The sequence below is a fragment of the Rattus norvegicus genome, chromosome 6 (assembly GCF_036323735.1).
Source record: "Rattus norvegicus strain BN/NHsdMcwi chromosome 6, GRCr8, whole genome shotgun sequence".
Lineage (NCBI taxonomy): Eukaryota > Metazoa > Chordata > Mammalia > Rodentia > Muridae > Rattus > Rattus norvegicus.
Genome location: NC_086024.1, coordinates 32,184,667 through 32,207,521, shown reverse-complemented (window position 1 = coordinate 32,207,521; position 22,855 = coordinate 32,184,667). Strand labels below are relative to the sequence as shown.

At 38.9% G+C, this 22,855-nt stretch overlaps 1 protein-coding gene and 1 pseudogene across 11 annotated transcripts in view; one reads left to right on the top strand and one right to left on the bottom strand.

Moving 5' to 3' along the window:
• The window catches only part of Asxl2 (ASXL transcriptional regulator 2), a 143,991-nt gene that overhangs the window by 26,966 nt on the left and 94,170 nt on the right, over positions 1 to 22,855 (bottom strand). For 8 of the 11 annotated variants that reach the window (XR_010052213.1, XM_063262612.1, XM_063262610.1 and 5 more), the window contains 3 exons: positions 15,739 to 15,854; positions 9,295 to 9,430; positions 7,683 to 7,826 (listed from right to left, as the gene is read on the bottom strand). Coding sequence is in view for 10 of the 11 variants with exons in the window: in XM_063262612.1 (XP_063118682.1) it covers positions 7,683 to 7,826; positions 9,295 to 9,430; positions 15,739 to 15,854 (396 nt within the window). In the remaining variant the exon portion in view is untranslated. Of the gene's footprint in view, positions 1 to 6,588; positions 6,845 to 7,682; positions 7,827 to 9,294; positions 9,431 to 15,738; positions 15,855 to 15,936; positions 16,034 to 22,855 lie in introns of those variants that run through there. The other 3 variants (XM_063262615.1, XM_063262611.1, XM_063262619.1) reach the window with 3 other exon arrangements.
• Rpusd4-ps1 (RNA pseudouridine synthase D4, pseudogene 1) lies at positions 17,412 to 21,081 on the top strand (annotated as a pseudogene).

Genomic DNA, 22,855 nt, shown 5'->3' with positions numbered 1-22,855 from the left:
TGGGTAAAGCACTTGATTTCTAAGCATTTGAACCCATTTAAAAGCTGGACTTAAAAGCAATCATGTAAAAAAAAAAAAAAGCTATCACGTGTCTATAATCCCATAGTTCAAGATAAACAGTAAAGATAGGAAGCTCACGGGCCAGCTAACCTGGTATTTATAGTGGCAAACAGTGGAGACCCTGCCTCAGCACTAATTAGACATGGCAGGTTATACATGTTAAAAACTCAAGATGTCATAAAGAGGGGAGGGAAAAGTGTTAAATCAAGGGAAAGTTGGGGATCAGTGGGGATAGACAGCATTAAAATACATTGCATTTATATATAAAATTCTCGAATGAATAAATAGGGGGAGGGGAGCCCTACTCTGAACAATATAGAAGGACCAACACTTGACACTTTCCTGACTTCCATGCAGGCCCTGACACAAACATGCCCAGGCATGTGTACACACATGCTCAAACGTGTGTACAAATATGCTCATACATGTGTACAGACATAATCTGTATTCTCCCCCACCAAACATTTTCAAATAGAAAATATAACCCAGTTGTGATGGCATATATAGGAAGCAGAGGCAGAAAGAACTAGAGTTCAAAACTACCCTGGGCTATACAGTGAGCCCAGGCTAGCATGATCTGCATTTTGCTTTAAAAAAGCAACAGGATAAACAAATTCGAGTACACAAAGATTAGTAATAGTAATTTAAAAATTGTGTGCTTTGTTTCTACACATTTTAACAATTTCTACTATTTCCATTGAATCTCATTTTTATATCTTCCATCTTTCATTAGTTCTCATGTAAATTTAAATCTTACAATAAAATTTAAGAAAAAATTAAGGGGCAACTTAATGTAAAAAATTAGTTTCTATGAAAAAGGCAAATAAAGCAATATATGAATGGAAAATATGAAGGAAACAGCAAAAAAGAAAAAAAAAAAGACACCTTTTAAGTATTTCTGGACCTGAAATTTATAGCATAGTCTTACACTCAGATATAAAGAGCCACTGTGCAAAGCTCTGCAGTTCTCAGTGTAAACACCCACTAGCTCCTGAAGTGCACATAAAGGGGTTACCTTAACTCAGACCCTTGGAACTCTAAGAAATTAAAATATAACAGAATCTTAACAATTATCTGATAAATTATATAATCCGTTACTTTGAGTGTCACTAACATTCAGATACAATAGGTTTATATTTAGAAAGACTACAGCTGAGAAACACAGAGTAGCTATGTGTAAAACGGGTAAGAAACAGCAATGTAAACAGCAATCAAGAACAGACAAACTTTGAAAAGAAGGGCTAGGACTACCATCACAGCTAACACTTGTCATCCCAGCACTTGGAAAATAAAGGGAGAAGAATCATTAAGGTCATTCCCTACTAGGTAATGAATTGAAAGCCAGCCTAGGTTCAAGAAACCCCATCTCAAAACAGACACCATCAAAAAGGCCCCCTCTTGATAAGGCTCAAGGAACACTGGAGGAGACGGGGCAGAAAGGTTGTAAGAGCAAGAGTCTTGTTGGATTGAGGTGTAACACTCTTATCTGTACATGACAAGAATTTCACAGTTTTGATCTCATTGCTGCTATGTTTCCTGGAAAAGATCGTATTCCATTATGAAGAGGGAAGGAACAAAGGGTTCATCATCTTTAGCTGAAGAGCCACTTACAACTGTAAAGAAAAAGAGTCAGTTTCCTTAGGGGTGTGGTTGACCACGACACAGTGAATGTACACATGCACACGTATGTACATGTACACACACACACACACACACACACACAGTGAGTTATATTTTTAAGACAGGTGAGTGAGAATGTTGCAGGAAATCAGAGCTGGGTGGTTCTTATGAATATATTAAGTGCTCAAAAAAAGTATACTTAAAATGATACCACAAATGATATTAAGTGGCACAAATGATAATATTAAACAGGTAATCAGGGTATAAAATATATAGTCAAAAATAAACCAGAGAAAAAGAGGACAGTAGATTTAAGAAAAAAAAGGGGGAAAAAGAGTGAGAAGGCTTAACATATGCCTAACTAGAGGTCAAGAACTGGGAAGTTGGGGCTGGAGATGGACTACTGAGCAAGAGGACTTGTGCAAACATTGTGACACAAGTTCGGATCTATAGCATCCACACAAAAAGTCAGTTGTGTATACATATGCATGTAACCCCAGAGATGTAATGTATGTGGTGTGTGTTTGTGTGTGTGTGTCTGTAGACGAGAGAGAGAGAGAGACTATGAGAGACTGATTTAATGGAAAAGGGCAACATTTATGACATTTAAAGAAGTAACATTTTTCTTTTAAAGATTTTAGTTTTATGCACATTGGAGTTCGCCTGCATGTCTGTGTGAGATTGCCGATCTCTTGGAACTAGAGTTACAGACAATTGTGAGCTATGTGGGTGTGCTGGAAATTGAACTTGGGTCCTCTGGATAAGCAGCTCTTAAATGCTGAGCCATCTCTCCAGCCTAAGAAGTTCCAGTTTTAAAAGATTGTTACTAACTTCTTTAAATCTTACCCTTTTCCCCATTCTCTTAAATTACCAGAAATATGAAAACAAATTACTAGAAACAAAAAAAATCTAAAGAATTAAAAAGTACAATATAGGGGTTGGGGATTTAGTTCAGTGGTAGAGCGCTTGCCTAGCAAGCACAAGGCCCTGGGTTCGGTCCCCAGCTCCGAAAAAAAAAAAAAAAGAAAAAGAAAAAAGAAAAGTACAATATATTTCCAAGTAGAAATCTTTGTGTGAACCAAACTTAAAAGAATATTTATCAGATAGTAGCTTGCATAAATATATAGTGAAAGAAAAGATTTCTCTCTCTCTCTCTCTCTCTCTCTCTCTCACACACACACACACACACACACACACACACACACACACACACACACACACACACACACACACACACAAAATTATAATCTTAAGACTGGAAGGTAAAATAGGAGATTTCAGGACTATTTAAGGTTAGTGACTCAGCTACATTTAGATTCAAGTCTTTGAAGAAAAAAATAGAAGATACCAGAAGATGAAAAAAATTCCCATGCTCATTGATTGGTAAAAGCAACATAGTAAAGGTAACTCACCAAAAGCAATTTACAGGATCAATGCCAATTCTCATCAAAATTTCAACATTAATTCTTAATAGATCTTGAAAGAGCAATACTTAGCTTCATATAGAAACACAAAAACCTAAGATTGTTAAAACAATCCTAAACAATAAAAGAACTTCAGAAGGCCTCATGGGTTCTGATTTCAAGCTGTTACTACAAAGCTATAGTAATAAAACCAGCAAGGCATCAGCATAAAACCAGACAAGATGATCAGTGGAATAGACTTGAAGACCAGGACATAAATCTACATACTTACAGACACCTGATGTTTTATTTAAAAAAAAAAAAAAAGCCAGAAATAAACAATGAGACAAAGACAGCATCTATAACAAATGTTGGTCAAACTGAATGTCTGCATGGAGAAGAGTCCAAATAAGTCCATATCTTATCACCCTGCACAAAACTCAACTCCAAATGAATCAAAGACCTCAACATAAAACCAAGTACATCAAGACGGATGACCATAATGGGAATCTTTCACTCCTTCTTTAAAAGGGGAACAAGAATACCCTTGGCAGGGAATAGAGAGGCAAAGATTAAAACAGACACAGAAGGAACACCCATTCAGAGCCTGCCCCACATGTGGCCCATACATATACAACCACCCAATTAGACAAGATGGATGAAGCAAAGAAGTGCAGGCCGACAGGAGCCGGATGTAGATCTCCCCTGAGAGACACAGCCAGAATACAGCAAATACAGAGGCGAATGCCAGCAGCAAACCACTGAACTGAGAACGGGACCCCCGTTGAAGGAATCAGAGAAAGAACTGGAAGAGCTTGAAGGGGCTCGAGACCCCAAAAGTACAACAATGTCAAGCAACCAGAGCTTCCAGGGACTAAGCCACTACCTAAAGACTATACATGGACTGACCCTGGACTCTGACCCCATAGGTAGCAATGAATATCCTAGTAAGAGCACCAGTGGAAGGGGAAGCCCTGGGTCCTGCTAAGACTGAACCCCCAGTGAACTAGACTGTTGGGGGGAGGGCGGCAATGGGGGGAGGGTTGGGAGGGGAACACCCATAAAGAAGGGGAGAGGGAGGGGGAGGGGGATGTTTTCCCAGAAACCGGGAAAGGGAATAACATTCGAAATGTAAATAAGAAATACCCAAGTTAATTAAAAAAAAAAAAAAAAGGTACATTGAATTTGAAGAGAATGTAGGGAATAGACTTGAACTCATTGGCATAGGAAAAAGACTCCCTAAACAAAACACTAATAGCACAGGCGAGAAGATCAATTATTAATAAATATGACCTCGTGAACCTAAAAAGCTTCTGCATGGCAAAGGGCACTATCATTCTGAAAAAAAACAGCAGTCTACCAAACAAGAAAAGATTTTTACCTAGTGTATCCAAAATATACTCAAGACACTTGATTTCAAAAATACAAATAGCCCAATTAAAAAATGAGGTACAGGGCTGGAGAGGTGGCTCAGCGGTTAAGAACACCATTTGCTCTTCCAGAGGTCCTGAGTTCAATTCCCAGAAACCACATGATGACTCACAACCATCTATAATGGGGAAGAATGCCCTCTTCTGGGACACAGGTGTGCATGTAAATGGAGCAGTCATATATAAAATACATAAATCTTTTTTACAAATCAAAACAATGAATTCTCAAAAGAAGAAACTCAAATGGCTGAGAAAGACCTCCATGTCTAACAGCCATCAGGGATGAGATTCAAATGTCTGAAGGTCCATCTTAGACCTGTCAGAATGACTAACATTATAAAACAAGTGACAGCTTATGCTGGGGAGGATGTAAAATAAGGGGTAAAAATTCACCCACTGCTAGCCTTAGACAAATATAAAGACCTTCTCTTACCAAAGAAACCATGTGTTTGTGTGAAACAGAGAAATCCCCATATAAAATATATTTTAGCATATCTTACATAATCAGTAACTAAGCTTACCAAAAAAGGACACTTAATAAAACAATGTTTTAATTTAAAAAATTTAAATTATGTAATATGTATGTGATTTTATATGGGTGTGTGCATATTAGTACAGTGTGTGAGGAAGGAATTAAGTCAAGAGCTGGAGTTTCAGGTGGTCGAGAGCCTTGAGATGTGCTGGGAACCAACCTTAACTGGGAATCATCAGGCTCTTAACTCTCCACAGGGTTCATTATTTTAGATTAAAAATCTTGATTTGATGAACTTAGAATTCACTGAACAAGTAGGACTTCAATTCTGTTAAGCCTGAAAGGCCATGTCTCTGCTACTTCAAGTAACACCGACAGTAACAGTAATTGCAGGAACACCCACAGCAGGCTCACTTCTGAGCATTTCTAGTAACCCGCTTACTTTTCACAGAGCTCCATGAAGCAAATGTTTACTATTATTACTTAATGTTTATGTATTCATTTACTTCTGCATAGCTGGGAGCCCAGGCATATACTGCTGTGGACAGAGAGTTCGGTAATTACTAGTATCCCCCTGCATAGATACATAAACATGGTCGAACTACATGATAAAGTAACAATTTAACAAAAGAAGCAAAAGGCCAGTTTCTGTCTGTTTCTTATCACTACTCCACACAGGTAGAAGTATCAGAACCTCTGACACCTGGCCAAAAGATACTTCAGCTAAAAGTTCAGAACAAAAACCCCTATGTATATGGAAATAAAAAGAAGTGCAAAATATTTTTAGACAAGGAAGTTAAGAGTAAAAAATTAAAAAAAAAAACTTTTGAAAAGCCAAATGATAATAATTAGCACCAAAGAGGTCAAGATTGTCAAGAGAGAGAGGGAGGGAGAAAAGACACTTCTAAGCAGGATCTTAGTGTGTAACACTGTATAGAAAGTATAATATTTAATACTTCTACCTCAGTTATGAGAACTAGGATTATATGAATAATTAAAAGACCTGGTAACTTATAAATGTGCCTGCACAATTATCCTCTGAGCTTTCCTATTCTTTACTGATTAACTGATCCAATAGTGGTGGTTAAAATACACTCTACTAAGTATTCTGTAAATCAAGCAGGAGAATAGCATTTAGGTATTTTATGTGACTAATTCCCCAAATTTCTGAATAGTGCCTATGAAGATACGAATGTGAAATGCTGATGACAAGCTCCGGACACCTTGGTCCCAGCTAGTGACATTGCTTAGGGAGATGGGCACAGCAGGCAGAGGTGGCTTACTGGGACAGACCTTTGAGATACTGTCTGATACCGCTCAACCACAAGCAAGTGACATGACCAGCCTACTGTCATGTTTAAGAACTGCTGCCACTGCTTTACCTCCAGTCTGCGAACCAAAATAAACCTCTGAACGTCCTCAAGTTGCTCATGTGCTTTGCTTCAGCAATGAACACACTACACAATGCTGCTCCACTGGTCTGCAGTTCAATATGAATCTGAACGTGTTTCATCCAACTTCAACACATAATAAACTGTCTTCTACTTAAAGCATCAAAATGCTTTCCTTCATTTTAAATTCTTTTTTCAACCCTATGCCTCACCTTTCTTTTCTGTCATCCATCTTTCCAGTTCTTGAGCCCTTTCCGTGGTCTGCAGCCATAGCTGGCTTATTAATGACAATTCCTTTTCAGCTTCATCCAATTTTCATCTTTCAACCTTTGCTGACACCTCCCCATTTGGCTGTCTCCTTGTTTTCTTCAAACTGATAAAAATTTTTTGTCCGTATTCTCATCTTATTGGGATTTCCAAGGAAGTTCAGTTTACAATATTTAATTATAATCCCTTCTATCTTTTTCTCTATAGAAATAAAACAATAATGATGTAGGACCTATTGGTACAAAGAGAAGTAAACCAAAAACAACTGATAACAGATCTTTCTGTGAAACAGTTTGATAAGAGATGAATAGAAGAATCTGAAGACAACTAAGAGTTCAAAGACAAAAGGATGAAATGAATAATGGGAAGGGCATTAAATCAATTCTAACCGGTTCTTTTTTATCTCTGAAGAGCAATCAAATCAGAAAGCAGTGATGTTTCCTATTGTGTCATCACTTGTGAGGCTGAAGCAGGGAGAGTGTAAGCTAAAACTGAGTCCCAGGGTATCTTAGATTGCATTAATGAGACAGTCTTAAAAAAAAGGCACCGAGTAACTATGACAAGCCGGGGATTAAGGATGCACAGCTCAGTGGTAGAGCCAGTCCCTAGTACATTCAAAGCTGTGGGTTATTACTGCTCAGTAAGAAACAAACCAAGAAAACAAAATAAAACCCCAAAGAAATTTTATCAAAAACATTTTTAAAAACATTGAGATAATACAAAAAAAAAAAAAAAAAAAAAAAGTCAAGTCCAGCCAGAAACAGTGGTGTACATGTTTTAGTCCCAGTACTTCGGAGGCAAAGGCTAGTGGATCTCTATGAGTTCAAGGCCAGCCTGGTTCATAGAACGAGTTCCAGAACAGCCAGGGCTTCATAGTAAGACCTTGTTTCAAAACAAAACAAAACAAAAGGAAAGAAAAGAAATCATGTCTGACTTTTTAAAATAAAATTAAAATTATAAATTCAAGTCAGTGGCTAACGATTTCAAATCTATTGCGGACACACTGTCACACTGAAAGAAGTCCTTGTAACTAACTTACTTGTGTGGAGTCTGTCAGACCTCTGCAAAGACTTCTTCCCCAAGCCTAGCAGAGAACTTTCCACTTTCACTGAGGAAGAAAAGCTGGAATTTGAGTTCTGGGGACTGCTTGACTGTCCATCAGATTGCTTTCCTTCCCATAGGGCTAGGGGAAAAAATACGTGAAGACCAGTGACAGATGTTCATACACAAGAGCCCATCGAGGGGTGAGCAAGACAGACAGACTGCTACCAACCAACAATCTGAGGTTATCTGTGGGCCCTTCATGGAGAAGACTCCCACAGGTAAGCCTCAGACTTCCACATACATTTGTTCCCCAGTCCCAATAAGTCTAATAATTAAAAAAAAAAAAATCAGTCAAACTATTATTGCATGGAAATTAGAGGAGTTATGATTAAAGAAATGTAGGCTTCTTGGATGATTTGTAAAATAAAATCCCTTATAACTTCTATTACACTATTTATCTCCAATTGTAAATATCTGCTGTAGCAAAAATGAAAAGTTCTTTAAGACTCAGAACTTTGATTTTTATGGCAGTCCATAGAATGTTAAATTATATAAAGCAAAACTAAGTCTGTGTGTGGAAAAAACTAATAACAAAACAAGCAGTAATAAATACCTAAAGCCCATGAAACATGTCCAATGAAAAACTAAGTGCATATACTTTAGAAAGCCTATGCAATGTTTCACATTTTAGTTGTAAGTTTGACTTGATGTGTATGATGCTTTGCCTCACCTGTATGTGCAGTGTCCATCGATAGAGGATGGCATCAGATCCCCTTGAACTAGCATTAAAAGTGTAGGTGGTGGGCATTAATACCAAGCCCTCTGCAAAAGCAGTACACATTCTTAATGACTGAACCATTTCTCAGCTCCATCTTCATATTTTAAATATGATCACTGATAAAGAGTTCGCTTTGGAGCTGTATAGATGACTAAGTCCAAAAAGTTCTTGCTGAATAAGAACCTATGTTTGATCCTCAGAAACCACATAAAGAACCATATTACAGCATACTTATAACCCCACTACTGGGAAGTGGAGACGGGAGGATTCCTGAGGTTAGCTGGTCAGCCAGTTTAGACTGAATCACAAGCCACAAGCCAGTGAGAGAGCCTGTACAAAACAAAACCATCAGAAGTTGGATGGTACAGGAAAAGGATACCTGAGGCCATCCTCTGTCCTCAACCTGCATATACACACCTACATACGCCTGCCTACACTACATGCACACACAGAGACAGAGAGTTCACTTTGACCTTGAAAACAAGTGTGTGAGTCTGTGCGCGTGCGTGCGTGCGTGCGTGCGTGCGTGCGTGCGTGCGTGCGTGCATGTGTGTGTTTAATGAATGTAATCAGGGCTGAAATGTCAGAGATTTCTCATTGATTTTATTCTTATACCCAATTTCCCTGCCATATTTTAGAATTAAGTACATGGTAATTTTATATAAAGGTATTTTCTATTTTTGTATCAGTTCTGCGGCAGCAGAAAGATTATGCTAATAAATATAGCAATTTAAAAATGAACAATGCAGTATAAAAATTTACAATACCAAAAGTACAAATGTGGTGGGGGAAAAATCCTATTGGAGAGGTGACTGCTCAGTCTGCCTACCAGGTTTGGCAGGTACAGAGTCACTGGCTGTTTTGACAGTCTTGAGAGAGAGGTGCTGATTGGAGATGGACATGCTTGGCCTGCATTGCTGCTGCTGCTGCTGCTGCTGCTTCTTCTGTTGTTGTTGCTTCAGGGCCTATAAAGAGAAAACTGGCAGTAAGAAACAAGCAAACTGCGTCATTTAAACGGTGAGAAATTACTCTGAAATCTACACAATGCAAACAAAAGCTTAAATTAAACAAAATTGGCAAGGACTAAATGACCTTTAGAGTTTAGGTACTTTGAGGGGAGACCAAGATTATCCTCTATATATAAATATAAGGAAAAATCATTAGAATTTTTTCCAAACCTAAAAACCTTGGGAAAAAGAAAAGGCAAGGAATTTACAATCTTCTAATTAGAGAACTGTACACCTGCTTTCATCATATCTGAAAACAGAATTATAAGCCATGCACCAATAACAGCTAATTTGTATGGAAAGGGGCAAAAAATTGTATTAAGTCTACCTTGAGTAAGAGCAATGAGATGTGTCCAAGTCTCAGTAACTTATCTTCTGGTTATTTTATGTCATTTTTATTTCTACAAGGTTCTTAATAGAGTTAACTTGATATTATTTAAAATAAATATTTAAAAAGAAAGAAGGCCTGTAAGATGGCTCAGTGGTAACGGCATCCCTCTCCAAACCTGGATCCCCAGAGTTTGATTCCTAGGACCCACACTCTGGAAGAAGAGAAATGACTCACAAAAGTTGTTCTCTGACCTCCACGTGTATGCCAAGATACATACAGACAGACATGCACATACAAATAAAATCGAACATTTAAACAAAAAAAATTCCCTTCTCCAAATCTTAGAAATTTATGTCTGTGATTAATTATAAACTTTCAAGGTATAAAGTGTGGAGACACAAACATATACCACTTTTGCATTCCCACAGACATTATAACATGTATACATACACATGCCGTCTACACATCCATACTGAAATGTACACACAAACACAATCAAAAGCTGGGGAGATGGCTCAGCAGTTAAGGGCACATGCTGCTCTCTCAGACAACAAAGGTTTAACTCCCAACACTCCCAGGACAGCCCACAACTGTGTGACCACCATGTCTTATCCTGTAAATAACTCTTAAAATAACTTTTAAATACTTCATGTGATTTGAAATGTTTATGGGTTCTAGGACAGGAGTGGCGGCACATACCTTTCAGTCTAGTTTTTAGGAGGTAGAAGCAGGAGGATCTGACAGTAAGACCCAGTCTCTAATTATTAATGTTGGTTTTAATTATAAATTAAAAAAAAGTAAAAATTTGCTTAAAACTCAAAGGTAAATTCTTTTTTGACTATCCCCTAAGTTTTGGTATATAATCCTCAAGGATAACTATGGCCAATTATCTTTATTAAACTTAGTTCTTTCTCATATATTCACGTTACTATTAATATTAACATTATTGCTGTACAGTTTGTAAACAGCACCATTATCTACAGACTGTAGCATGAAGTGTGGATGTCAGAGCTGGTGTCCTTTATCACACGAGTCCCCAGGGCAGAACTCAGGTCACTGGGCTTGGAAGTAGAGACAGCTGTACCCACTGAGTCATCTCACTGGGCCTTAGGGTTTTATAGTTAGGGTCTTACTGCTGTGAACAGACACCATGACCAAGGAAGTATTATAAAGGACAATATTTAATTGGGGCTGGTTTGTAGATTCAGTCCATTATCATCAACATGGCAGCATCCAGACGGGCATGGTGCAGGCAAGGCTGAGAGCTCTCCATCTTCATCTGAAGGCTATCAGAATTCCAGGCAGATCGGGTAAGGGTCTTCCCTCACTCACAGTGACACACCTAGTCTAACAAGGTCACACCTCCTTAATAGTGCCACTCGCTGGGCTGAGCATATACAAACCATCACACATTTAAAAGTATTTTTATTGTAAGTGTTCGTTATATACAGAAGTGTTACATAAGGGAATCTCACACAAGTATGCACTGTAGGTATATATTTCATTCATGTACCTCCTACTAGTCACCTGGACAGTTTTATTTCTGTTTACATTTTTTTATATGCAACCTTGGTTTTATGGCTATATACAGCCTAAAACCAAAAATGAGAGAAAAAAATAGTATATGCTTTTCATAGACTAACTTAATCCAATTATTTTCTTCAGATACATTTAGTTTTCTTTCTTTTTTTCGGAGCTGGAGACCGAACCCAGGGCCTTGTGCTTGCTAGGCAAGCGCTCTACTACCGAGCTAAATCCCAAACCCCTACATTCAGTTTTCTTAAATAGCTTAACTTTGTTCTTTATATTATATAAAGTCTATATAAAAATTATACTGTATTTACACCTCATTTATCCAGTCCTCTACGATGGATGCCTAGATTGATTCCATAATGTAGTCAATGTGAATGTTGCAGCAATAAATACAGGAGTGCAGGCATTGTGATACATTCATACTATCAAACTGACAGGATCTAGAACCTTCTAGGAGGCAGAGCTTGGGCAAGTCTCTGAGAATTTCTAGACTGGGTTCACTAATCTGGAAGACCTATCACCAACATAGGTGATAGAAGCTATGTCATGTCCTTGACAGTAAGTTAGCATCACATGACAGATTTGTAAATGTGGTTGTTTTCCTTCCTTGTATCTAGCCCCAGCTATCCTGGGTCTCTCACTGCAGAGCAGGCTTTGCGGTATCCCTGACTACAGCTGCAGTTGTTCCCTTGTGAATGTTTGCGTGTATGTATGTTCAGTTGCATGTATGTGCAGCAGGACGTCTGGTCTGTAACAACGCCCTTACACAACCTTCTGTATGTGTCCATGTGTGTGGTTTTTCTGTGTCTGTTTGTAATATTAAAATAGTGAAGGATTACATACATGCCAATTATTCCCCTGCTTTCTATTACTATTTCTAATAACACTGGCTTACTTCATTCAGCCCAGCTTATGTTCTCTCGGTATTCAGCTAAGATTCTGTGTCCTGTTTTCCTTCTCTAACATTTTATTTTAAAAAAATCATTTTTATATGTATATGTGTCCATATTCCATAGGAATATACCCCACAATTGTACCAATTGGAGGTGAGAAGGCATCAGGTCTCCCAAAATTGATGTTATATGCGGTTAAGCTACTGGACACAGGTGCTAGGAACTAAAGGGTCCTCTGCAAGGGCAACGAGTGCTCTTAACTGCCGAAACCATCTCTACAGCCTCAAGAATGTACACTTTAAAGAAGCTCAGACATGGGGTTGGGGATTTGGCTCAGTGGTAGAGCACTTGCCTAGCAAGCGCAAGGCCCTGGGTTCAGTCCCCAGCTCCGGAAAAAAAAAAAAAAAAGAAGCTCAGACATAGGGTTGATGGCCTTGGGGCCCCATTTTGAGAACCACTTTCTTGTACAACTCAGTTTTGACTGCATTTCAGAAAACTTGTCAAAGGTAAAGGAAAGGAGAAACATAGAAGTGAGAAAACAAGGGAACTAAGAAAAGCAGCAGCGGGATGCTGAATTGACACTGGATACTGAGTGATTGTGAAGGGCTGAAGGCTGGATGGGGATATAAGGTATCTGGACTACCTGGTCCTAGTTTTTCAGTATTTTTTCCTGGGCTCCCAGATCCTTGTCACTGGTAGCTTATAAGAACTGGTCACAAATGTCTATCACGTGAGTGGGTAGTCGTTCACAGCTGGGTCACAAGCCTGGTTACACCCTTGAGGGAATCTTCTAGGACTCTGACTGCAAATGTTGCCTATGCTCTGGACAGTCCTTCCTAATATAAAGTAAGCTACGTGGAGTCTGTGACTGTGATCCCCTGTAGAACTGGCTCCAACCAGGCAGGCATCATTCTATGTTAGTTAATAATGAGCAGGGTTCTGATTCCAATTGCTTCCTTTATAGTGTCAAAGTATTTTTTTTGGCCAGGCTTTCATGTACAGTACTCAGGACAGTAGTATAGTTTAAAAAAAATCTGAGACCAACCTGTCACCTCTCAGCAGGAGCCTTCTGTGTTTGAGGGTTTGTTTGTTTGTTTTGAGTAAAAAGGTTGATTATCAATGCCTTCTCTAGTAGATTCTTATCTTTTTTTTGTTTTTGTTTTTTTTAGGTAGGTTCTCTCATTAAACCATGGGCTCACTAATACATTTAAACTAGGTATTCATACAAGTTATAGGGATGTGACAGACAACCTGTGATTATGGGTATAAAACATTATGTATGGGCTGGAGAGATGGCTCAGAGGTTAAGAGCACTGACTGCTCTTCCAGAGGTCCTGAGTTCAATTCCCAGCAACCACATGGTGGCTCACAACCATCTGTAATGAGATCTGATGCCCTCTTCTGGTGTGTCTGAAGACAGCTACAGTGTACTTATATATAATAAATAAATCTTTAAAAAAACTTATGTATGATTTTTTTATATGGGTGCTGAGATCTAAACTTAGACCTTTATGCTTATACATGGAGTGCCTGTTCTACTGGAACAATGTGCAGCTTCTGTCAGGGCTCCTTCTTTTAAAAGACTATCTGAATGTATGTTTTGCCTGCACAGCTGTATACAATGTACATGCAGTGCCCAAGGGGGCCAGTAGAGGGCACTGAGTTCCCCTGGACAGGAGTTAGTTGTGAGATTCCACGTGGGTGCTAGAAATCCAACCAGGGCCCTTTGGAAAATCAGCCATTGCTCTTAACCCCTGGGCTACCTCTCTGGACTCAAAAAGATTTTAAGACTTAATTATTTAATTTCAAGAGTCTGTGTCTAAGTAAACAGGTATCTATCTGTAGAGGCAAAAAGATATCAGACCTCTGGACTTTGGAGCTAAACTGTGAGTGATTTGAGGCAGGTCAAACCTAGGTCTTCTCTAAGAAGAGAAAACAATAAGCTGTATCTTCAAACCCTTTACTTTTATTTATAGGGTTTTTTTTAGGTATTTATGTGTTTGTATATGTGAATACAGCATCTGTGAAGCACAGAAGAAGAGGGTGATGGATTCCCTGGAGGTAAGCGATCACTAGCCCAATGTGGGTGCTAGGTATTGAAATCGGGCCTTCTGAGTGAGAAGCATTTTTGGTGACTCCGTCATATCTAAGCTATATAGTAGTGGCTGCAGATACAGCTCAGTGGCAGAGAACTTGCCTATCACACATGAGGTCCCATGTTCAATCATCTGTACTTAAGTGTTTTTTCATTATACTGCATCAGTGTGTGAGTTGCTGGCTTCACCGTTTGGCAACTTTTGATATAAAAATTCTTACTCATACTAAAGTATGAGAATAAAATATAGTGTCGGGGTTGGGGATTTAGCTCAGTGGTAGAGCGCTTGCCTAGGAAGCGCAAGACCCTGGGTTCGGTCCCCTGCTCCGAAAAAAAGAACAACAACAACAAAAAAATATATAGTGTCAATGTTTTCCCAATTACTTGTCAGGTTTTTTTTTTTTTTAAATTATTTAATTTTATGTGCATTGGTGTTTTGCCAATATGTCTTTGGGAGGGTGTTAGATCCTCTGGAGTTAAAGTTGTGAGCTGCCATGTGGGTGCTGGAAACTGGACACAGGTCCTCTGGAAGGGCAGCCAGTGCTCGCAACCACTGAGCCATCTCTCCAGTCCTATTTGTCAGTTTGTATTTATTGATCATTTGCTTTCTCTTGGAGAAGGTTGCTAGGCAGTGTCTTGCTATAGAACCCAGGCTGCCTTGCAATTAGGATCTTCCTTGCCTCAACCTCCTAAGCACTCGGATTATGTTACCGTGCAGTCTGATAAAGCATTGGGGGGGGGGGGGGAGAGGGAGGCAGGCAGGGAGGGAGGGAGGGAGGGAGGGAGGCAGGCAGGCAGGCAGGCAGGGAGGGAGGCAGGGAGGGAGGGAGGGAGAAAGGGAGGGAGGTAAAGAAGGAAGAAAAAATTGCTTTATAATGTATGTAAAGAATGAGCATATAGGGTCTATTCCATACTTAACAATTAGTGCCATGTTGTAAAACCTATCTATTAGATAAAAAGTATATTTCAAAATCTACCTGATTATTACAATAAATTCCAAAGAAAACAAACGTGAGGATTAGAAGTATGGCTCAGTGTGAAAAACATTGGGTCTCATCTCCAGCACCCCAAAACAACAACCAGACAAATGTAAAAATGCCCTGAAAACTTAAAACACCTATTCATGACTCAGCACATACACAGACAACTTAGCAAACAAGGAAAGGACCTGGACCTTCAAAAATCATGATAAAATAAATTACCAAAACCCTACAATGGGTGTTACACACAGACTACACAAATTATTCATGACAAATTTGTAGACTGCTGACATTTACTGCACAAATGACACAAATCTAAAAGCTTTCAAGAAATTCTACTAACAGAAGGGTTGAACAGCATGAAATACCATGAGGCTCTCGTAATTGTTTATAATTGGAGAAATTATTCTGATAAACGCAGACTCCATTCTTACCTGCTTTAATGCCTTTTTGCTGTGCTTCTGTGATGGGGAAATGACTTTACTGGCTGGAATGGTGGGGGATGGGCAGCTTGACTGAGGAGAAGATGGCTGTGATAGTCTAGATGATACTAGAGAAAAATTGACAAAGAAAAATTGTGTTATCAAAGTTGAAATCAAACACCATTCCTACCCCAGATCATATGCTGCTACCTGTTAAGAACTGTGACCAAACACTTTAGGGAAGGATCTTCTTTTTGGAGTTGTACTGCAAACAGTCTCCCTTTTCAGTTTATTTCCTCAGAAAGTTCTAGTGTAGGATGATAGGATGGGGAAGGGGCGTGTATTAGTATATATTACTTCTCATTGTTTAATATATTAGAAGTGATTTAAAAAAGCAGGAAGTCAGGTATAAATCATATTAATCAAGTTAGAACTTAGAATAAGGTCCTAAGGTTCTGTGTTGTATCTATGTTCCCAAGGTAAAAGGGATTTTTGAAGATTTCTTTGCTGGAAACAACCACCTTCTACTTAATCATTATCTGTTCTGTATAGCCTGAGAGTGACTACACTGAAGTCATGGCATTCCTATCTATGTTTTACAAAGTTTGACACTATGGGAATACAAGTTAAATTTTATTTTGACTATACACATATGGGTGTTTTGCATGTCTGTGTGCATTTGCAGTGCCTGGTGTCCAAAGAGGACAGAAAAGGGTATAACCCTGGAATGAAGCTACAGACAGTTGTGAGGAGGTGCCATGGGGTTGGTGGGCATCAAACTTAGGTCCTCTGAAAGAGCAAGTGGTACTCCATTGAGACATCTCTCCAACCTAATTTCTTTTAAACAGGGTGTGTGTGTGTGTGTGTGTGTGTGTGTGTGTGTGTGTGTGTGTGTTTGTGTGTGTGTGTGTGTTTGTGTGTGTGTGTGTGTGTGTGTACACATACATAAATGGCCATCTGAGAGCCATTCCCAAGGAAGCTAAAGGACAACACAACCTACCCTCTAGTGCTAGAATCACAGGCATTGCAAACTGGCCAATGTGGTTTCTGGGAACCACAATCATGTCTTCTACAAGTACAGTGAATATGTTTTATGTTAGTTAAGGAGAAAGCCGAAAATTGTTAATTCAGACATGTAGGAGTAAGGGAGTACAAGTTTGAGAGAGGAGCAACCTAGTGAGCTGAAGAATTGCCTACTATCTTCGCTTTAAATAGTTGGCCTGAAAACATTTATAGCAAAAGGTGTTAAAATCACAAAGCTTCAAGATACATGGAGTATGTGCTGCTAGGTATCCATTTGACACAAAAACAAGAGGGAATATACAGTGAAATGCGAACCTGGAGCACAACATACCATTTTATTCTTACATGTCCTGATATTAAGACAATTTAACTTTGGGTCTGTGTCCTCATCTTCATAAATCTCATGGTTATGTACATGGGGAAGAGCTAATAATCATATTGATGCTAAAATAAAGGAGAAAAAAACACACCAAAAAGGGGGAGCTAAATACTGAGAGACGACTCAGCAGTTAAGAAAGCTTACTGTTCCTAAAGAGAACTCAGATTTATTTCCCAACACCCACAAAAGGCGGCTCAAAACTATATTTTTGGCCTCCACGGTATACATAAATATATGTAACATGCAATATAAATTAAGAAAAATAAGTTCGATAAATCTAGAGATGACTGAGCAGCTGGAAGAAAATGTATACTCAATGAAGTATTAGATGCTGACAAACTGTGAGAGGTCAAAATATTTAAGGTCATTTACTACTTAGATGGTACACTTTAATGTGCCTAACATACCTGCAAAACTGTGGAAACATCACCACCATCTATTTCCAACATCCCAACCTAAAGAGCTGATAGCTGGCCACTCTTCTATCCCTCCCTCTACCTTGCCCCTAATCCTAGTCAACTACTTACCTACTTCATCTCTATAGCTCTATCCAATTTGATATGATAGCGAAATAAAGAACGTTTTGTGAGTAAATTTTTTCAACTACTGTAATCTTTTGAAGGCTCATCTATGTTATGACATAAGAATAGTTATTTTTGTTCTTAATTATCTATTGTATGTATATGACACATTTAGTTTATGTTTACCAACTGGTGAATCATCCATATTTTATCAATAAAGAACAAAGTTGTAGGGGCTTGAGAGATGGTTCAATGGTTAAAAGTACTGCTTGCTCTTCAAGAGGACCCATGTTCAACTCACAGTACCTACACAGAAGTTCACAACTGTCTGTAACTCCAGTTCTAGGAAATACAAATCCCTTACATAGACATGCAAGCAAAACACCAATGGAAATAAAATAAATACATCATTTAAAAAAAAAAAATCCTCCTTGTTTATGTATGTATAACTTTAAGGTAAGGTTCTCCCTGCCTTTTCCCCCCCTTCAACAGTCTTACACTGTAGCCTAGATCTCACTCTGTAGTCTGTTAATCTCCTGGAAATATTCCTGGGATTTTCGGTGTGTACCAACTTGCTTGGTTTAACTTCCCAGATACTCTTTCCTGCTCTCCTTCCTTAAACATGACTCATTTTGCTTCCTTGCTTTGCGCGTTGCTGTCTTACTGGGCTTGTTGGTTTGACCTTTGCTTTTTGTCTTTTGTCATTTTGGGGGGTAGGGAGGGGGAATGAACATTAAGTTAAGGGGAAGAGACTGTGGGAGGATCTGAGAGGAGTTGGGGGATAGAATATGATCAAAATATATGGTATGAAAAAATTAAAACACACAAAAACCCTTGTGTTTTAGAAACGTTAATTCAAGGTTTGAAAGCCATGGTTTCCCAAACCCTCCAAGTTCTTGAGTTCAATCCAGGAAGGGTCTTATACTAACTCCATGCTTAAATTTTCTTTTTTGTTTTTGAGAAAGTGCTAAGCTGTTTTACATAATGATTACAATTCCAGTAGGAATGATGAGGGTCCTACTTTCTTTACATAACTGTCAGCATGTGTTCTTAATGTGTTTTTTATTTGGTCAGTGAACCAAATTTTATATTACAGGAAAAATATAATACAAGTTAAACTATGAATATTCAACTATTTTTTCTAATGACTTAAAAAACTACCAGGTTATAAAAAACAAACATTCAGAACAGCCTTAAAGAATTTAAGAGTCATACTTCATGGTCTGGAAAAAGATAATAAAGCTATCTGTAATAATCAAGACATAAGGGCTGGAGAGATGGCTCAGTGGTTAAGAGCACTGACTGCTCTTCCAGAGGTCCTGAGTTCAATTCCCAGCAACCACGTGGTGGCTCACAACCGTCTGTAATGGGATCTGATGCCCTCTTCTGTTGTGTCTGGAGACAGCTACAGTGTACTCATATATAATGAATAAATAATTTTTTTTAAAAAAAATCAAGACATATTACTTAGAAGGTTTTCCTTAAGGCACATGCCTTTTCTAACACACAAAAGAACAAACCTATCACTGAGCCAACTCAATTACAGCCCTCACCACTGAGGACTAAAATTATGACAAGTCTAGTCTTAGCATCTATGAAACTTAAATACTATTCTCTTCAAGTGCTAATGCCTCTGAACTTCAAAGAGCTAACAAGATGTAAACACATGTTGAGAAACCTTCTTACTATTTCCTTCTTTCTGTAAGTTAGTAACAAGTTGTTCTATGTGCCTAAATCGATACTAGATTTGACAAGGTTTTCATCAGCTTTTCTAATAATCATCTAAAGTCAGGTAAGTTCCCAAACTCCTGAAATTCCAGAGATAATTAGATCTAAATAACTGGATTTACATCATTACATTTTTCAAAGATATGTGCATTTTTACATTTTTATATAAAGATATCATACATATTGGCTATTATATATGTTATTACCTATATTTACATATTAAAAAACTAAATTATCTTGAGAAAAGAAACAAACTAGAATGGAACAAAGTCAAGACTTAAATTTTATTTTCAGAATAAGGGCTAGGAACCTGGAGTAGGATGGCAATAGTGACCACTGAAAACATGTGCTCATGTTCTAATTTTCAGAGCCTGTGAATGTTGCTTTACTAGTGAAAGGGTTAACTAATTATCTTTTGATTAGATTACACAGTATATACAAGTCAATCTCAAACAAAAAATGTATTTATTTTTCAAGATAGTTGTGAGCTGCCATGTGGGTGCTGGGAATTGAACTCAGGATCTCTGGAAGAATAGACAGTGCTCTTAACCACTGAACCATTTCTCCACCCCTAACATCTTGGTTTCTGAGAAAGGCTCACAACTGCCTCTAACTTCAAATCCAGGGGATCCAATACCCTCACACAGACATACATGCTGGCAAAATACCTATGAACATAAAATAAAAATCAATTAATTTTTTAAAAAGATACTTAGAAACAACATTCAGCACTAGAGATATATTCTGTTTGTTGCTACCACTGGTCTCTGTGAACAAGAAAATAAAATACATTATGATATGACTTACACCTATAAGACTGGAAATATGAAGCCAGCCTGGAATACTTAGAGTTCTCGGAACACCTGTACATTGTGTGTGTGACCCTCTCTTCATGAGTTCATGTCCCAGGTGATCACTCCCAGCTCCAGGTTGTTTTAGTTCCAGCTTTCTCTAGGCCACTGAATGCTTAGAGAAGCTCTGAGTCCAGAAACAAGAACAAAAGACGATGTGAGTGTGAGTGCCTACAAACCTCATTCAGTGGAGGGTGCAGGAGCTAGTGTGATTCACACAGCAGCTACAGAGAGTTCACCCCAATGTGCTTGTTAAGGAACTGAGGTGAAGGATTCTCCACCAAGACAACAATGATAAACCCTGTCTCCCTGTCCATGGTGGCCCTGGAGCCTTGCTCTACATCAGTGATGTTCTGCCCATCTTGGTAAAGATTCTTCATGGCCACAAGACAGAACCTTTGCATCTGTGCCACCGTCTGGACAAAGAAACCACAGGTATAATGGTTTTGGCTTGGGAGAAGGACATGGCACATCTCGTCCAGGAGCTGTTTAGGACCTGCCAGGTGGAGAGGTACTGGGCCATCGCTGTGCGCCTTCCCTTGCCTTTGACAGGAGTTGTGGATCCCACCTCATGGAAAAGGAAGTGCCTGGGCATCAGCAACACCACAAGGTGATGCTGTCCCCAATTTACCGCCTGGACAATGGGAAAATGGTAAGGGTACAGGCCAGCCAGGATGCCCAAGTTGCTGCAACTCGGCACTAGGTGCTTAGCAGCGCTCCCTCCTCTGCCCTTGTGGAGCTACAGCCTGTCACTGGGATAAAACATCAGCTCCAAGTTCACCTGTCCTCTGGGTTAGACTGCCCAATCCTTGGTGATCACAAGTACTCAGACTGGAATAGGTTGGCCCCGTAGGTAATACTGGTTGTATTAGCTTCCTGATACTGTGGTAAAACACCATAACCAAAGCAACTAATATATGAAAGAGTTTATTTTGGCAACTGTCTCAGAGGGATAAGAGCCCATCGTGATAGAGAAGCATGGTGGCAAGCAGACAGCATGGTGGACGGAGCTCATATCTCAAATGCAAGCAGAAAGCAAAAGAGAGCAAACTGGGAATAAGGCAAAGCCTTAAGCTCTCAAAGTCCACCCCCAGTGACACACTTCCTCTAACAGAGTGGTTCTCAACCTGTGGATCATCACAACCATCAGAAAACGTATTTCTGATGGTGTTTAAGAACCAAGAATAGGGGTTGGGGATTTAGCTCAGTGGTTGAGCGCTTGCCTAGGAAGCGCAAGGCCCTGGGTTCGGTCCCCAGCTCCGGGAAAAAAAAAAAAAAAAAAAAAAAAGAACCAAGAATAATGGGGCTAGAGAGATGGCTCAGCAGTTAAGAACACCGACTAGGGTTGGGGATTTAGCTCAGTGGTTAGAGCGCTTGCCTAGGAAGCGCAAGGCCCTGGGTTCGGTCCCCAGCTCCGAAAAAAAGAACCAAAAAAACAAACAAAAAACCCCCCCAAAAACAAACAAAACAAAACAAAACAAAAACAAAAACAAAAAACCGACTGCTCTTCCAGAGGTCCTGAGTTCCAATTCCCAGCAACCACATGGTGGCTCACAACCATCTGTAATGGGGTCTAGTGTGTCTGAAGACAGCTAGAGTGTACTCATATTGTTTAAATAAATAAATATTAAAAAAAAAGAACCGAGATAATGCTTAGTAGCAATTATAGTATGAAGCAGCAACAAAAATAATATTATGGTTGAGGTCCCCACAACATGGGAAACTGTATTAAAGGATTTTAGCATTAGAACCACTGTCCTAGCACACCTAAACTTCTCCAAACAGCAACACCAATTATGACTAAATGTTCAAAAGTCCAAGACTATGGGCAGACATTTCTTTCCAACCATCATTAGTTTAATTCAGTGTCCTATTTAACAAACTAAGAGGGCATACCCACCCCCAACCTTTGGTTTTTATGGTTTTGAAGAAACTATTTATTGAAGTAATAAACAAATGAATGGCCTTGCCCTCAGTGTGTCAGTCTGGAGCCCCCTTGGTCTTTTTCAGACAGGTACTCATTGCATAGGCCTGGTAGGCCTTGAACTCCCAGAGATCCACCTGGTTCCACCTCCCAAGTTGCTGGGGTGAAAGGAATGGGGCACCATAGGCAGCAAGAACTTTTTCCTTTCCTGTTTGTTTTGAAGCAGCACTGGAATTTATTAATAAAGGTCTTACTAAGGACACAAACAGGGGCATCAAGAATGAGGGAGAGAGATTCACATTTAGGAGGACAGCCCCTAGAGTACTTGAGGGTCTTCAAGAAGAAATGTGACATTTAAGTGTCTTAACAATAGCAATAAATGTGATTTTCAATGCTTCTGAAATAATTATTCAAAGCATTTACAAGTTAAAAAAATAGACATTTTGCTAAATTTACTTTTTATTCTTTTCTTTTGTTAAAACCCTGAAGTAGGACATGACAAAGAAGTATTGTCTCCAGGCACGGGAATATAGTTCTAACTTTTAAATGTATCAGAGTAGTTACTGTCTTCACAGAACCATGGGATATGTTGTCAGAACCTTAGATATTGTTGGGAACCTGTGATAAGGTAAAAGCTACCTTTCATGCTCTCTAAAGAACCATGGGGCAATTTTAGTAGTTGATATTGGATATTTTATTTTTT